The following is a 19,159-nucleotide window of genomic DNA, read 5'->3' as shown; positions in this document are numbered from 1 at the left end:
GCGCACTGCTGAGGAGTCCGACAATGGGACGAGTTGGCCGTCCAGTGCTTCCAGGTATTCCATGGTGGTCTAGCTTCAATTAACTCATGATTTCAACTCGGAAAATTTTTGAAGAGCTTAGAAAATTCTAACTATAACCTTGACTTAACACCGGTTGTGTTATTAAAAGAAATTCCATTGTCATGAGATAGGTTTTTTAAAATGAGTGAATACGATGGTAAGAATCTTTAAAAAAAGGCACCAAGTTGGTTTTGTTGTTGGAGCATAGTCAGTAATCATTTATATATTGTCCATTAATTCCATGATAATAGTTTAATATGTGTAGATAATTTCTGTATACACGATATGGTTAACTGTTGCAGCTACCTTGATATGGTGGTTGCGCTTGCCTATCATGAAGAGCCAATAGAGCTATACTGACTGGAACAATCGTTCCTCAAGGTCATACCATGCCAGACAGATCGATTGAAAGGTGGTAAGACTAAAAGTAACAAACCCAAGGTCCGAGGGTGAAGTCGTCCTGCTGACTGTACAGGGACGCGACGGTTATAACAGCGATTCTGCCTTCCCACAAGGAAGGGTGGGGTTAGAAACGATCGACCCTAAAATGCACACCTCGTCTTATCCCATGGATATCAATCTCCGTCGGTAAGTTCCCAACAAGTACAGGGCTAACACGAAAATCACTCACAAGAAGGTCGTGTATGACCGACCCCAAGCGGCTGTCCCTTGAGCACTGCGGTCACGCTCTCAGGTCACTAAGACCACATCCGACCCAATTTTTTTTCAGGTACCTCTGAAAGAACTCTTCCATGGTGTGGTCAACCGGGAAGTGATAACTGCCTTCCTATCTCTAAGAGCACTCAAGATCACTAACAACAATTCAGCCCTGATTAAGGAAAAATTTTACTCAATGCAATAAAATTTTGTATACAAAAGCTGGAATTTTTGATATAGTTATTGTAATAGAACCAAAACAATCGGAAAAGTACTTAATCTCAGTGTAGTTGATTGTTCAATGTAATCTTCCTTTATTGGTCGAGATAAATGGTCCGAATAGTAACCGAGATATCAATGTTACTTCGGTTACTCATTGTTTTTACATTTTATAGACGGGAAATAAACATCTATATGATTTATTCTTCTTATCTATGAACATGATAGTTTGTATGTCATTTAAAGGCAACGTCTAGCTACTATTTCTCATTAAGTTTTCGGAACTTCTGAACTTTTGTCAATGCAACACTAAGGATTTTGTGGTTTGATATTTTCTCCATGATTCAATTATTTCCAAATAATAACAATAATGAATAGATGGAACGTGACTAGTATTGGAATTCCAGACGCGTGTTTGGGATTCGTCAACCGGCTTTACCTGCATCCTAGAGTTGTGGTTCACTCAAAAACTTAATAGATAACGAGATGGATTTTCGAGTGGATGGTAATGAGTTTGGATTCTGGAGTGAATATCAACTCTGGGATGAAGGTAAGTCCAACTGACGAGTCCCAAATAAGAAGAAACGCATACCCTGGGTTCCACTGCTAGCCATCATCCATTTCTGCAGATAAGCAAATAATTTTAAGTTTGTGTTGTTCTAACAATGTTGGTTGTTCATCATATATTCAGATAAATTAACCGATTAAAACAAATATCACAAGGGGGTTTTGTGGAGATTTTAGTAATTTTATATAGTTAAGATCATGAGTCAATTGAAGCTAGACCACCATGGAATACCTGGAAGCACTGGACGGCCAACTCGTCCTATTATGGGACTCCTCAGTAGTGCTCATCCACGATCCCGTCTCGCCAAATTCGAACCAATGACCTACCAGTCTCGCGCCAGAGCACTTAACTGATAGACCACTGAGCCAGCATCCGATAGTATTAATGTCTAACCTCAACCAATCCACGAAATTGCGCGACAAACTTCCATTGTACTGAGGTAGATACCTGTCTCTACCTGACATGGATTAGCTCCACTGGCCGTCCAGTGCTTCCAGGTTTTCCACGGTGGTTTAGCTTCAATTGACTCATGATCTTAACTATATAAAACAAATATACTTTCCAATTATTATGCATTTATAATTTGGTAATTCCCTCCTTAATCCTCCATTTTATTCTGTTCTTATCTTTATTTACTGATTAGTTGGAGGGTGTATAGGACTTGTGATATTTTCATCAGCGGCTTTAGTATTTTGGTTTGGTGTTAAATTAATTCGAGACGAAGATGCGGATCCTGGATCTGTAATTGCAGTAAGTATGTTTGTGATATCAGACAGTTAATAAAAAATAAGAAATGTAAACATCTGAAAGATGACTGGTTGAATATTCTGTTTGGAATCTGTTATCATAAATACCGACGTTTATCTAAGATGGCGTGAACTTTTGCCTGGATTATTCGTATCAATTGCTGCCCTGATAGCTTAGTGGTAACTTCTCAGTTCATGTAGATGAATGGAAGCCCACAGGGAGTATCAGTTTCCTCAAGACTTCTGATATACTATGCTATAACGAGTACCAGCTGGCTTCAGTTTGGGCACATGGGCAGTATCACAGCCCTCACACAAATCAAATGAGATTTGTGCGGCGCATATATATTTATGTGTTTAAATAAATAAATAAAACAACTGGAATAAAACCTAGATCAACAAGAGTTTCCTCCCGACCACCTCCAACCACTAAACACTTTATTAATCAAATTTCTTATGAATAAGTCATCCTTTGCTGTAACTTATTTGTGAGGTCAGTATTATTTCACAAATTGCATGTAAGGTACAAAATAAACAAAAAGATAAATATTGTGTTCCTGTCGCCAGTGTTTTATGTGTGCGTCCCTGTCGTGGTGTCTAAGGGTGTCGTCGCTGTTAATGTATATTCTGGGTCTTCAGTCTTACTGCTTATACTTGACAATGGCGAACCACTGAGATTCCTCCATCCTACCACTTATTACTTTAAAACGGTAAACACTTCAATTCTCACAATACAAATTAAGAACACAAATGACTGGTGAAATGAAGATTTTTTTGATTCCTTAAAAACATGTCCTCAATTAAGTCCGAAAATCATGCCGTTATTAGACCAAAATACAATCACTTATATGATAATTTCTATATAGTAATATCACACATAGGGGAACTTACATTAAGTTGTTGTAAAAGCACACACAGAATATAGTTCACTTGAATTGATAAGGGGAATATAATCGTCACACTGAACGAAGTTCTCACCTATCACGCTGGCCGAAAGTGATACAGAAAGTATTGACCTGAATAACGTCACCTTTCTATTGCATTATATCTATCAATAAATAGTCCTCACTTATGATCCCACATGGGACCGTCGAAAATATGTCTGTATAATGGACTAACACTGATGAATGACCCAAAAAATTAATACTTTGTGATATACTATTAGATAAGTACAATTCAGTACGTGAGCTTCTTTCGGTGAGACTATAATTTATGGACGACCTTTGAGCAACTCTAAAGTAACCTTGAGAATGCCCACCTGAATGAGGGTTATTAAGCCGTGTAAAGAATAAAAATTATGATTTACAGTTGATGGTTAAGAATTAAACTCAGGGTTTCATCGCGAACTGACACCAGTTAAAATGACAAAAAGCTATTTAGCCAAATGGATGAATGAATTTCGCATCAAAATCCAAGCCCTGTTATCTTATATCTGATAGGTTTGTCCATAAGTAACAGTTTCACCCTTTTTCTATTTGCAACTTGTCGGCTAAATGTACTCACATTCCACCGTTGTTGTTACTCACAGTGATATTCGAATTCACTGCCCTTCGCTCTAAACGCAAGGGTGTTTTCTCAATTAATTAGAACCAAGTGAAAAGTTACTAAGATTTCTATACTGAAAGATAAGAATGGAATATGAAATACGGTTATATTCAAGTATCATATGGTTTGCTTCAATAATTTTATCACATTTCTTCGAACAATTAAATCTCAATAGCAATGATGAGCGGGTTGCTCTTTAATTATTTAATTTGTTATCAGAATGGGGGTTGTAGAGATTGTAGTATCGTAATAATTGAATTCATGATTTGATCTAAGCTAGACCACTATTAAAAACCTGGAAGCACTAGACAGCCATTTCATTTTTATTTATTTAAACACATAAATATTAGTGCAAGGAGGCGCAAAATAGATATGCGCCACACAAAAATTTGTCATTTCATTTAATTGTGTGAGGGCTATGATACTGCCCAGGTGCTCAAACTGAAACAGGCGGTTTCCTTAGGGGGCCACAACCGGAGCCCTTGACATAAAGGTCTGATCCACAAGGCAGTGGAGCATCGTGAGGAGATGCAGTCCCATGGTAGCCGGTGACCAACAATTGATTCATACACCATTTGTTCCATCAGGATACTGGAGTTCATGTGCACCATTGGTTTGGAATCAGGGTTTTCCAACTCCCCTAGGTGAACTTGCCGTGTCCACCAACCCGATTAAAGCGCCGGACATTCGCTTTTCGTCCTCTCGATTTCGTAAACAACAGTAATGTCACGAGAAGGCAGTGAGTAGGACTTCCCTGACAGAGGCTATATAGGCGTGGTCATGTGAGAGCTGCCTCTCCCCACTCTCGGCCATATCAGGGCATTCGGGGGCACAGCCCTTTCATCCTAGTATGTGACTTCTCAGTAGTGGGTATCTAGAGGTTAGGCGTTCGCGCTTCAGACCGAAAGTTCTTGGTTCGAATTCCGAGTGCAGCATCATGAATACGCATTGCTGAGGTGTCCCATACTAGGGCGTGTTGGCCCTCCAATGCTCCCAGATTTTCAATGGTAGTCTCATTTCTCTATTGTATTGTATTTTATAAAGTATTCTTTTATACATTCATATCATATAATAAAACCTAACTAACAATCCTTCTCTACTTAAAATAACTATTTACAAGGTCAATCTACATAGATACATATTGTTACTTTACTTTGAATATGAACAAGTAACTTATAGTTTGTAGACAACGGAAATATTTCAATACTTGTCTATTAGAATAACTTCAATAACATTCTTTCAAGTCTAATATGTTCTTCTTTTGTCAAATGTAAATCATCTATGTACAATAGTAGTTTATTCATAATGGTAATGAAACATTCTAAAGTTATACGTGTGTTGTATTCTTTAAGAAAAATTCTTCTTTTATATATGATCTAACTTTCAGCAAATGAGATAGTAAACTTCCTTTACAAATAATTCTATATTTCAGAAGGAGTTTTTGTAGAGATTTTAGTAATTTTATATAGTTGAGATCATGAGTCAGTTGAAGCTAGACCACCATGAAAAACCTGGAAGCATTGGACGACCGTTTCGTTCTATTGTGCAACTTCTCAGCAGTGCGCATCCACGATCCCACCTCGTGAGATTTGAATCAAGGACCTATCAGTCTCGCGCGCAAACGCTTAACTTCTAGACCACTGATCCGGATTCAACGGTGTTAATGTCTAACTCCAACTAATCCACAAAATTGAGCGACACATTCACTATTGTCTTGAGTGAGTTGTTATATCACAACAGACCTGGTTGAACTCCACTGGTCACTCCTTCTCATTAGAACTGTAGCAAATACCTCTTGAAGTCAGTCACTAGTGAGCACATGATGATTATTATCAGAAGGGGATTTTGTGGAGATTTTAGTAATTTTATAGTTGAAATCATGAGTCGATTGAAGCTAAACCACCATGGATAACTTGGAAGCAGTGTGTTATAACTTGACCTAGCCGTCGCCAATTATTATGTCTTGATCAAGGTCGTCGCTAATTTGTTATGACCTTACGAATTAAACAAGGACGTAACTCGCGCGAATTATCCACCAATAGAATACGACTTGTACGACCTTCACATCGTGACAATGACGTTCGATATGAGTCGTTTATTTCAAGCATACTTTGTCTATATACCAGACAGGCAGGCCACACCACACCATAAAATAGAAAATAATATTTGTACAACATCAAGCCAAATGTGGCTGGGAGCGTGGGAGACAACAATCAATAAACTGAGTATAACGTAGGAACAGTAAATCATATAATAATAATCAATGGGTCAAAATGAAGCTTGTAATAAGATGAATATAGATATAGATAATCTAGTTACTGAATAGTTATACAATAGGAATATACATAGAAATAATAGTCCTATAATAGGTCCCGTAAGTTATCCGTACTTACTTCTTCCCTAGTATATAACACAGTGAACGGCCAACTCGTCCTATTATGAGACTCCATACTTACTGAACAAATTACTGAATAGGGGAATTGGTTAAACATTAACACCGTTGGATGCCGGCTCAGTGATCTATCGGTCAAGTGCTCTGGCGCGAAGCTGGTAGGTCCTGGGTTTGAATCTTGCTCGCGAGTCGGGATCGTGGATGCGCATTGCTGAGGAGTCCCACGGTAGGACGAGTTGACCGTCCAATGCTTTGAAGTTTTCTACGGTGGTCTAGCTTCAACTGATTCATGATTTCAAGTATATATGAAAATTACTGAATAGTTGAAGTTTATTAGAAAATGTATTACTCTTTGATGTTTGAACAGATAGCTTGTATATCAACATTGAAAATACTTGGGTACATCTAACTAACTAGTTCTAAATACAATTAAGTGTTAATGAATCAAAACATAATTCTGTAGTATAATATTTCATCATGAATAAACATAATTTGACTTAGGATGAAGTCAATATTTCATTCAAACAAATGTTTGCTCTTATGTCACCAGTTACTACGTTTTTCCTCTTCCGTTTATTATTTTGATTCCGATTCTTCCCCTCGAAATGCAAAATGTTACTTCATGATTGGGTTTCATCGACACCTGAACTAATGATATGAAGTGGAGTAGTTGAGCGTGTCGACCGCTTCACTTATCTTGGGAGTCTCATCAGCCCTTGTGGTCTGGTGTGTGACGAAATCTCAGCACGGATACAGAAGGCTCGTCTAGCTTTCGCCAACTTCCGTCATTTATGGCGTAGGCAACCAAAGAACAGGTTTACTGTGCAGCAGTTCGTTCCGTCCTACCTTATGGTAATGGAACATGGCCGATAAAAGTAGAGGACATTCCTAGGCTACTAGTATTCGATCATAGGTGTCTTCGAAACATTGCTCGTATACCCTGGGACCACCGAGTAAGTAGTGCAGTTGTTAGGAAACGGGTACTAGGTAAGGATGGCAAATCGATTGATGAAGTAGTGAAACTTCATCAGTTGAGATGGCTGGGACATGCGTTACATATGCCTAACCACCGACTGCCCCGACGTGCAATGCTTTATGGTGTAGGAGCAGGTTGGAAGAAAGCTAGGGGAGGCTAGACCAAAATGTGGCACAAATCCATGAAGTCACTGACAATTGCACTGAACCATGTTGGTAGATGTAGACTACCTGGTTGGGATCCACGAGATGATACCAATCGATGGTTAGAGACCTTGAATGATATGGCTCAAAATCGTTTGCAATAGCGAAGGTGCATCCACTCTTTCTGTTCTGCCAAATCCTAAATTTCTGAATTCTTCATGTTTCTATCTTTTTTCTCTTTTCAAATTTATTTCACTGGATTATACTCCTTGAATAACATCTTCAAACCCTAATCTTTCACATAATGCTTATACTCTTACTACTTCTACCACTATGGGATTTGAATCGATGACCGCATCTCTGTGCTAATGTGATGTGGCAACTCGAACTGATGTACGTACGTGAGAAGTTCTACGTTGTGACTGACTAATTGACTTTTGATTACTGATGGAGTTTTGTTCCCTAAGCTAGATGGTTTGGTCATGATTACTATTATTATGTTTCTTTATAATGATTATTAATGTTATATATGTATTTCTTCTAGGTTTTTATCAATATTCTTTTGGGAAGTATATTTCTGGGCAATGCATTACCAAATATTCCTTATATTATGGGGGCTGTGACAGCATCCAAAGACATATTTGCTACAATAGATCATGTGAGTTTTTTTTGTTTGTTAACTTTATTATATTTCGTTATCGTACAACAAGGAATTATTGATTCTTCATGTGGGCATATTTATAGCACAACTTATTGCTTGGAATAAACATTGTTGCTAAGTGAATAGTTCTTTCTGATTGATATCCATTGGATAGTCGTTATCTAAAATTGTAAATATTCCATGGGGGGGGAAGGAATTCCCGTAAACAATCTTCATAGTCCAGTTCCATACATTTTATAGTTTTCTTTAAACTCCGAGCTTATTATTTTTATTTATTTATTTAAACACACGAATATTGGCACAAAGGGGTATCAGATACATATGCGCCACACAAATCTCATTTGATTTGTGTCAGGGGTGTGATAATGCCCGACTGCCCAAACCGAAGCAGAAGTTTTTCCTAGGGGGCCACACACAGAGCCTTTGACCTAAAGATCTGATCCTCAAGGCAGTGGAGCAACATGAGGAGATACAGTCACATGGTAGACGGTGAACAACGATTGATTCATGCACCATTTGTTCCATCAGGATACTGGAGCCCATATGTACCATTGGTTTGGAATCAAGGTTTTCCAACTCCCCTAGATGGACTTCCCGTGTCCACCAAACCGGTTAAAGTGCCGGACATTCGCTTTTCGTTCTCTCAATTTCGTAAATAACAGTAATGAGACGAGAATGTAGTGATTAGGACTTTCCTAGTAGGGGCTATATACGCGTGGCCATGTGAGAGCATTTGGAGAGGGAGAGCGAACTCTTTCAACTCTCAGCCGTACCAGGGCATTTGGGGGAAACTCCGAGCTTAATGGTATTTCATACATTCCACTTCTAGAAAAAAATCTTATTCTCACTTCTTGGAACGTATTTCTCATAATCAGTTTGTTGTTCTTGTTCTTTGTTAAAAGTTTCCATACTAGAATGAAACAGCTGGTTAGTGCACTTCAGATCTCAATGATTGTGTATTTGATGTCATTCTGTGATATTAAACTATCTTCGAATGAAATATTCTCCATAAACCTCCAACCTTAATTAATGAAATGTTTTATGGTTTGCACCACTGAATAACCCTAAACTATTATGATTATTGTTGTAAAGAGTTTTCAGAAATTGTTGAACTCACTGTCGACTAATTTCACGATATAATTCCAGCAGTTCTAACAAGAAGTTGTTACCAGTGTAGTTGAATGTAAAACAACTACACAGTAAGTAGCATTAGGAGATGGTTATACACTATCACGAATTAATTAGAGTGACGAATGTACAATCTTTAGAAGTCAACTTGATAGTTTAAATCGTATGTTTTCGCTAAGTGATGTGAATGTACTGAATTAATTTTCCTATAAAGGTTGTGAATATGTACTGTTAAGAAGTCTCAAATAAGGGAGTAATAATTTTCTATGAAAATTTAACAGTCCCTATAAACATATGCTTACTAGTGACTGATTTCAAGAGGTATTACCTACAGTTCTAGTGAGAAGCAGTGACCAGTTGAGTTCGACCGGGTCTGTTGTGAGATAGTAACTCACTCAAGACAAGGGTGGACCGTTACTCAATTTTGTGGATTAGTTGGAGTTAGACGTTAACACCGTTGGATGCGGGCCAACGCAGTGGTCTAGAGGTTAAGCGCTCACGCGCGAGACTGATAGGTCCTCGGTTCAAATCTCACGAGACTGGATCGTGGGTGTGCACTGATGAGGAGTCCCACAATAGGACGACTTGGCCGTCCAGTGCTTCCAGGTTTTTCACTGGTGGTCTAGCTTCAATCGACTCAACATATCAACCATTAAAATTACTAATAAAAGTTTTATTCAATTTATTATTCTTATAATTTACAAAAAATGTAGGTTTCTGAAATAGAGAAAAAAGATAGAGGCAAAATTCTTTCAGATTTTGATGGAAGTATTACATTTCGCCATGTGAATTTCAATTATCTTTCACGTCCAGATGTAACTGTAAGTAAATAATAATAATAATTTATTGATTGAATGAATTAAATATTTATCCAAATATATAATGGATACCAACTCAACTATACAATACAATGTATACGAATAAACATCCTTTACTCTGAATATTAGGTATGCATATTTTTCAGACTAGCAGATAAACAAAGATAGATAATGGCTAGCAATGGAATCCAGGCCGCGCGTTTCGTTCTATTCGGGACTCGTCAGCTGGATGTACCTGCATCTCAGAGTTGATGTACACTCTTGGACTCGAATCCAGTACCTTTCACTTCAAACGCCATCGCGTTATCCACCCAGCTACTGAGTCCTGATAGCCACTTGCTTGTGCAATGGGATGAAGTTTGAATTCACTTAGTATTGTTTGTTTGGATCAGTTAGAGACTGACCAGTTTCAATCCTAAGCATCAATGGGAAGATTCAAACAAACAATACTAAATGAATTTAAACTTTACCCCATCGCACAAGCAAGTGGCTATCAGTTATCAGTGGCCGAGTGGATAACGAGATGGCGTTTGGAGCGAAAGGTACTGGGTTCGAGTCCCAGAGTGAACATCAACTCTGAGATGTAGGTAGATCCAGCTGACGAGCCCCAAATAGGACGAAACGCGCGTCAAACTGGATTCTACTGCTAGCCACTATCCATCTTTGCTTACCAATACTAAGTGAAGCCTAATAGTTATCATTCATTCACTCTTCGTTCGGATATAAAATATATCATTTGCCAAGTGAATTCAGGATGGAATAATAAGATCAAGTGCATACTAATCAAATTCCTGTATTTAAAAAAATGTTTATCAAGAATGATACAAAAATGTGTGAATGATCATTTTAAGGAATTCTTAGAAAACCAGGCGGTTTAGTCAGATCAAGTTATCCACTAATGTAAATAACTATCGACTTATTGGACATGAAGACGGTCAAGATAAAAGAAATGTCTAGACACTACACTATTGTACTCAAAGGTCGTTTTCTGTATCCAAATAGTTATTGTTTTGTTCTTCTTCTTGCCGTTTCAAAGACTACGGGTCTGGTAGATTTTGGCATTTAGTTACAAAAAGCCATAGGGTGATTTTAAACGATTGTATCATACTAGTTTAATTGTAAATACTTTGTCAGTATTATTCTCTGGTATGCAATCGTTATGTTAAACGAACCTTTTTTTTGTATGTAGCTGAAGCGAAAGCAAAAATATACAATATGTATTCATCGTAGTTAACATATATTGTTGTTTAAAATTATGCAGGGAACAAACCATATGATCATCTACAGTCAGCTACAACGTAGAACCAGGCACATATATGCATCAGTCCAAGTTGCCATACCCTATTAGCACAACAAGATGAATACCAAATTCATAGAAGTAGTTACTTCATTGGTGGTAATATATAAAAGAAAGGTTGTATATAAAGATATAGTCCAGGAAGGAAGAAAGATATGAAGCAATTTCAATCTCATGGTTTAAGGGAAGACAAAGAGTGTATACACCTGCGCCATTGTGATCGGTTCTGAGCCATGTCACCTAGTGTCTCCAACCATTGGTTACGATAGTCACGCGGACCCCAACCAAGTAGTCTGCATCTTTTAACATGGCTCAGACTAGAAGTTAGTGACTTCAAGCTCTGATGCCACGTTTTGGTTTGGCTAACTTTCTTCCAACCATCGCCAATTCTAGTCAGCATAGTGCGTCGTGGTAATAGGTGTTCAGGTATACGTAACACGTGGCCTAACTATCTCAGTCGATGAAGATTCACAACCTCATCAACTGGTTTACCATCATTCTCTACTACCCTGCGTCTAACCTCATCATTACTATATGATCATCTGTGTATTTTAAATCTGTGTATCCTCTAAAATTTATCGTAAAATGGCTATCTATATTCAGGTAGTCTGCACAGGGGGTACATATACACCCACAAAGACCAATCAAATTCCATTCAGGAATTTCCAAAAACGGATAATTTAAATCCATACTATTAATGATATAGACATCATACTTATTGGAAATGTTCGTGGCTATCAGGACTATGTAGCTCAGTGGATAATATACCGGTCATTTGTTGCATTGAGCGCTTGTTTCGAGCTCTAATGTGCGTATTAACAATGGGATTCAGATCCATCCAATTGATGAGTCTGAAGTAGGAGGAAATGCGTGTTCTGGATCACGGTACAAGTCACAATGTATTAATTCTATGCATCAAGTAACGATAGTATGTTAAATAAACTGACTTTTCAGTCATATATTATTGAGACAGTTATTCAAAAGAAAACAGTTCTTGTTCTATAGTCGTTAAAAAACTTACAAATAAGGCTCAATAATTAAAATGATCTTTGAAGAAACTAATGAGCTTCTTGTTCATGTGTAGAGAACTCTCGCTCCTTTTTGGTTATTTATTAAGATAATATTGGTACATACCCACACACAATGTCTTTAGAAAAGAGATTTATGACTTATTGAAATGACTTTAGAGTATTTCAAATGCCCTGGTACGGCTGAGAGTGGGGAGAGTACGCTCTGCCTCTCCAAATCCTCTCACATGACCACGCGTATTTAGCCTCTGTCAGGGAAGTCCTAATCATTGCCATCTCGCACCAAGGTGTTGTTTACGAAATTGAGAGGACGAAAAGCGAATGTCCGACGCATCAACCGGGTTGATGGACACGGAAATTTCACCTAGGAGAGTTGGAAAACCCTCATTCAAAGCCAATGGTGTACATGAGCTCCAGTGTATTCTGAGGCAATAAATGGCGTATGAACCAATCGTTGGTCACCATCTACCATGGGACTTTATCTCCTCACGATGCTCCACTGCCTTGTGGATCAGACCTTTAGGTCGAAGTCTCGAGGTGTGGGTCCCTAAGAAAACCACCTGCTTCGGACTGCGCACCTGAGCATTATCAAAGCCCTGACACAAATCAAATGAGATTTGTGTGGCGCATATATATCTGGTGCCCCTTTGTACCAATATTTATGTGTTTAACTAAATGTTTAACAGTCTTTGTTGGTCCAGTAAATTATGAGTTTGAGTCCAAAACTACTGGAGTCGGAGTCTCAGTATGAATATTAATATTGGCACAAGCAGGTAAATCCAACTGACGAGACCCTGAAAGAACGAAATGTTCATCTTAGATTCCACTGTTAGCTATAATTCATCTTTTCAATTGAATGTTTTTGTCTTGGCGATTATATTTTAATTTCTTCTTTTTTCATAATTTAGATTCTTGTCAATTTTTGTCTTACTGTTAAAAGTGGTCAAACAATTGCTCTAGTCGGTTCTAGTGGTTCTGGTAAAAGTACTCTGATTCATATGCTTCAACGTTTCTACGATCCTACACAAGGTGAAGTAAGTAGTATTTTATTCATTATATTAAAACTCTTTCTTAAGTCTAAAGTTTCAATAAAGCAAGTGGGTTAAAATCCATTTGTTGTCTGATGAATGAAGAGAGAAGTAAAAGTACTTACTTACTTACTTACTTACTTACTTACTTACTTACGCCTGTTACCCCTCGTAAAGGAGCATAGTCCGCCCACCAGCATTCTCCATCCAACCCTGTCCTGGGCAATCCTTTCCAGTTCTTTCCAGTTAAAATTCATCATTTTCATATCTGCTTCTATTTCCTGACGTAATGTGTTCTTTGGCCTTCCTAAAATTTCATACACTGCACCATTATAAACTAAATAAACCCATCGCATAAACAAAGAACAGTACGGAGAAAATAAAGGGTCAATAATTTTATATCCCAAGGCTTTGAATCTCCCAGTTGTTAGTGTTAAGAAGTACGAATGATCAGTCAGTTTTCGGCACATGAGTATCCTTAGCACATTATTTTGAAATCATGATTCACTCATAAGTATATAAATAAAGTTGGGTAGTGGATATAAGTGAAGTCGAGGACTCATCTTATGTCCTATTTGAGACTCGTTAACTGGATGTAATTGCTTTCAAGTGTTGTTGATCTTCACACTAAGAATGACAAATTGTCAAAACATCTAAAGTATCACCACTGGACTTTTGAAATATTTAAGAATAGATCTCCTTGATCTGAGAGAAGATATGACAAACGAAGTCAAATACCTACAAAATAAGTTACAGCTGTCCCAAGAAATGGAACGTTTTTTATCATCTCCTTGAAGACTAATTAATCGTCTAGTGCTCATTTCAGTCCATGTGGACAATTATGTACAAGAGTTGGTCTTGTGATAATACCGATTTCTTAATTAGAGTCAACACATTATGGGCAAGAGATTCTGAAAAGTAACTCATTTAGGTCGTTCACCGATAAATGAGCGTACTGAAATACACTCAGTCTCTCAACCAATTAACAGAACGATAACAGATTGCAAAGCTAGAAATATGACCAGTGAAAAAAGTCAGCAAACTATGTATATATAGAGAGTGACAGGATAATCATCGGTAGAAAACATCACTAATTCATTTCAATAGGATAAAATGTTTATCACTTATTAGGAAATTCTGACTTCATCTTTTTGATATAGTTAAGATCATGAGTCAATTGAAGCTAGACCACCATCGAAAACCTGGAAGCACTGGACTGCCAACTCGTCCTATTGTTGGACTCCTCAGAAGTGCGCATCCATGATCCCGCCTCGCGGGATTCGAACCCAGGACCTACCAGTTTCGCGCCAAAGCACTTAACCGATAGACCACTGAGCCGGCATCTTCATCTTTTTGAAGTTTTTTCTAACGAGCCTGTTATGACATGTGGTGTCCGGAATTTGATACACAGTATACTATGCCCTAACCCCCAACTAACTACTTGAACGTAAACACAGGAATCGTACTCAGGACTTTCAGTTCTCATGGCAAACGTTTGACTATCAAATATTATTTATTTATTTAAACACATAAATATTGGTACAAAGGGGCACCAGATATATATGCGCCACACAAATCTCATTTGATTTGTGTCAGGGCTGTGATACTGCCTAGGTGCCCAAACTGAAACAGGTGGTTTTCTTACGGGGCCACACTCGGAGCCTTCGACCTAAAGGTCTGATCCACAAGGCAGTGGAGCATCGTGAGGAGATAAAGTCCCATGGTAGATGGTGACCAACGATTGGTTCATACACCATTTGTTCCATCAGGATACTGGAGCCCATGTGTACTATTGATTTGGAATCAAGGTTTTCCAACTCCCCTAGATGGACTTTATGTTTCCATCAACCCGGTTAAAACGCCGGACATTCGCTTTTCGTCCTCGCACTTTCGTAAACAACAGTAGTGCCACGAGAATGTAGTGAGTAGGACTTCCCTGACAGAGGCTAAATACGCGTGGCCATGTGAGAGCATTTGAAAAGGGAGAGCGAACTCTTTCAACTCTCGGCAGCACCAGGGCATTTGGGAGCAGACTATCGAAGCCATTGAATCGTTGTTCAATGACACAATTTCTACTTCAAACAATCTACAATACAGCCTTAATGTTACTCAATAAGTTAGCATATTGTGAATATTGGTTTTTTTGTTTCTTATTATTTATATCTCATTTCAGATTTTAATACAAGGTGTTGATTTACGTGAATTAAATATTCACAATTATAGAAATCAAATAGGATGTGTACAACAAGAACCTGTATTATTTGACGGTACAATACGTGAAAATATTGGACTAGGTAAACTGAATGCTACTGATGAAGAAATCCACGAAGCTGCCATCAAAGCTAATGCTCATCAATTTATAATGCGTTTACCACAAGTTAGTTGTATTTTATATTGTTGTTCACTGAAAACCTAATGATTGATTACATAATACTTTGATCTTAGACAACTAGTAAAAGCCATCAAGCACTGGACAGTTATATTATCTTAGTATGAGACTCCTCATTAGTGAGGATCTACAGCCTCCCGAGAATCAAATATAGAACCTTCAAGTCTTTCTATGATAGATCAACTTTTAAACTATTAAGTTTACATCTAATCCTTTATATTTCTAACTCCAATCAACTTGTAGTATAGCATAATTATCTCCCAGTTCCATAGAAAGATAACTGTCCTACATCTGACATGATTGAACTTCAGTTATCAAAGCTGCTCACTAGAACTTGTATTCTGTCAGAATTTATAATAAATCAAACAGTATTGATTTACTCTGATAAGTGATAAAGATTCTTTCTGTATTGGAAACCTTTATAATCTCTGTGCTAGTGATTTCTGACCACTATGAGACCTGAAAGTCCCATTCTAAATGAACACCTGTATCCAAGTGAATTGAATTACATATGCAACCCTCTTTGTTTTTCGTGATTTCATGATTAGAACTACGTTAAACTAATTCATTTTTATTGTTAATTTAAACTGGTTATAAAATGATTCTGATTTAATGAAGGTTTAAGAAGTTGAACTAATTCTCATAATTTTACTGACCTATGTGACATACAATATTGTTGTGTGTTCTAAGGTGATCAGAAGTAACTTAACTTCCGTTCTTTTGCGAGATGTAAGAGCAATCTTCAGTGAACTAATGTTTCTGTACGATTCGAACTAGTGTCATCTAGTTTCTCAGTCTGAGACTTTACTATTGAACTATTCATATAACAGTTAACCTGCTCGTTTGTATCTAACCACTCAGTAAGTTACATTAGGGTTATTTTCCGTCTTATCTTGTACACGTGCCTCTAGTGTTATTGGTCAGCTTGAAATGCAAATATGTCAAAGTTGTATTCCATTAAATATCATAATTTGAATATGAGGAATTTCATTCGTGCTAGACGTGTAAACTGATGGATACTAAAAGGAAAACTAATTAAAACCGTTGGTTTACCCTTGTTTACAACCATAATTAACTAATTCATTCGATAGAAATGACTATAAAGAATGACATCTTAGTCCCCATCCTACTCTAGTATTATCAAACGACATATGTATATTTCAAATATTGATTCATCCAGACAGACCTTAAGAGATGCATCGTGGAGAAAGGCTATCCAGTTTACTCATCAGAACATTATCCATTAAAAATGTCAGTATAACTTCAAAAGGCAATGTATGATACCAACATGAAGACAGTCATTGAATACAACAATAAGCGTAAAAGGTACACATGAGCATAAGTAAGATGTAAAGGTGTAGAATCAAAAGGTAGCAAATAAAAGAGATCAGAAGGGGTTTTGTGGATATTTCAATATTTTCATAGTTGAAATCATGAGTCAATTGAAGATAGACCACCATCGAAAACTTGGAAGCACTGGACGGCCAAATCGTCCTATTGTGGGACTCTTCAACAGTGAGCATCCACGATCCCGCCTCGTGAGATTCGAACCCAGGACCTACCAGTCTCGCGCCAGAGCACTTAACCGATAGACCACTGAGCCGGCCGGCATCCAACTGTGTTGATATCTAACTTCAACCAATCCACGAAATTGAGCAACCATTCATTAATGTCATCAGTGAGTTGATATCTCCCAACAGACCTGATTGAACTCCACTGGTTACTGCTTCTCACTAGAACTCTATTTTTATCTGTGTGCATTTGGGTGGAAGCTTAGTTGTCAACAGAGTAACTAGCAGAAGTAAATTACACGAACGACTTTGAACCAATTTTTAGCAAAGGAGAAAACAGTATTCGGTTATGATACGGTTTAGCATAGAAATTTAATACATCTATAATTAACAGAAGGGGGTCTTTGTGGAGATTTAGTATTTTCATAGTTGAAAGCGTAAGTCAATTGAAGCTAGACCACCAGGGAAAACCTGGAAGCACTGGACCAGAGAAACAGTGACCAGTGGAGTTCAACCACGTCTGTTGTGAGATAGGAACTCACTGAAGACAATTGGTGAACGGTTTCTCAACTTCATGGATTGGTTGAAGTTAGACATTAACACCATGGATGCCGGCTCAGTGGTCTATCGGTTAAGTGTTCTGTCGCGAGACCGATAGGTTCTGGGTTTGAATCTCGCGAGGCGAGGTCGTGGATGCACACTGCTGAGGAGTCCCACAATAGGACGAGTTGGCAGTCCAATGCTTCCAGGTTTTCGATGGTGGTCTAGCTGCAATTGACTCATGCTTTCAACATGTATAATTTGTAAAGTTCTCACACGAATAGTAAACCTTTATATATAACTAATTAGGTTTTTCATTACAAACTGACATTAACTTTAATGTAAGGTTGGATTTCCCGCTGAATCCTTATTGTTCTATTCATATACTTTACTTCTTCTAAGTAACCTAGTGATACTTCCCATAAAACATTGTAATGACAAATTAGTGAAGTAACTGCAAGATTCATGATTATTTTTTAGGTAAAGCAAGATAACATTGAATATTTGTATTCTAATATTGTCAATTGATCATAGTTTCATAATTAAACTATGTCAAATCCTGTGTTACACTTCAAAGTACAAAATATGATATGAAAAGGTGTGGAGGATGTGTGTGATTTTGGAAAATTTGAAAGAAACAAAAGTGAATGAATCAGCTGTTGTTGTTTTTTTAATGTCAGTCACATCATGTCGTGGATTGATTGAAGGTAAACACTAACACCGTTGGATTCCGGCTCAGTGGTCTAGAGGTTAAGCGTTCACAGGCGAGACTGAAAGTCCTAGGTTCAAATCCCGGGTTCGGGATCGTGGATATGCACTGCTGGGGACATGTTGTCCGTCCAGTACTTTCAGGTTTTCAATAGCAGTCTAACATTAATCAATTCATGATCTTAATCTTAAAATGATTCAAGTCTTCAATTATTATACATAGAAAAAATGCTTTTATTTAAATTATAAGATTAAAGTTCAATTTTTTTATTGAAAAAATAAAGTAACTACTGATATTGATAATATCATCAACCATTAAATGTACCCTTTTTAACGATATCAATGTAAAGAGTAATTGAATTTCTACGATGGAACTTTGAACTATAAATCTTTAAAATATTTTAATCACTAACTACTACTACTACTACTACTTATCACTATTATTATTATTATTATTATTATTATTAGTAGTAGTAGTAGTAGTAGTAGTAGTAGTAGTAGGAGTAGGAGTAGGAGTAGTAGTTATAGTAGTTGTAGTAGTAGTGTGGTGTGAGCTACTGATATCAACATAAGTAGTATATATGGTGAGTAAGGAATAGAATATCTGACAGCAGAAGATTGAGAAGATCAAGAAGAGAAGAACAGAAATAAAAAGCAATTTGTGTGAAAATCCAGGAACAATGAAGCCTGAGGCAGTTGAAGAACATTTTGCAAATAGTGTATCATAGCATGGTTTTTGTATTTT

At 37.4% G+C, this 19,159-nt stretch overlaps 1 protein-coding gene and 1 non-coding gene across 2 annotated transcripts in view; both read left to right on the top strand.

The window, feature by feature from the left end:
* Smp_055780 (smdr2) overlaps window positions 1–19,159 on the top strand; it is a gene marked incomplete at both ends in the record, with an annotated part of 51,766 nt that overhangs the window by 969 nt on the left and 31,638 nt on the right. The window contains 4 exons of the mRNA XM_018797429.1: window positions 2,148–2,254; window positions 7,851–7,964; window positions 13,147–13,272; window positions 15,440–15,643. Of these exons, the coding sequence (XP_018652472.1) occupies window positions 2,148–2,254; window positions 7,851–7,964; window positions 13,147–13,272; window positions 15,440–15,643 (551 nt within the window). The remainder of the gene's footprint in view (window positions 1–2,147; window positions 2,255–7,850; window positions 7,965–13,146; window positions 13,273–15,439; window positions 15,644–19,159) is intronic.
* On the top strand, window positions 10,393–10,465 carry Smp_tRNA_01853_Pseudo_TTG.1.1. The gene has a single exon. It is a non-coding gene (tRNA).

Source organism: Schistosoma mansoni, chromosome 4, assembly GCF_000237925.1.
Source record: "Schistosoma mansoni strain Puerto Rico chromosome 4, complete genome".
NCBI classification, from domain to species: Eukaryota; Metazoa; Platyhelminthes; class Trematoda; order Strigeidida; family Schistosomatidae; genus Schistosoma; species Schistosoma mansoni.
Note: the sequence above shows the minus strand (reverse complement) of the source record. Positions and strands in the feature narration are given on the sequence as shown.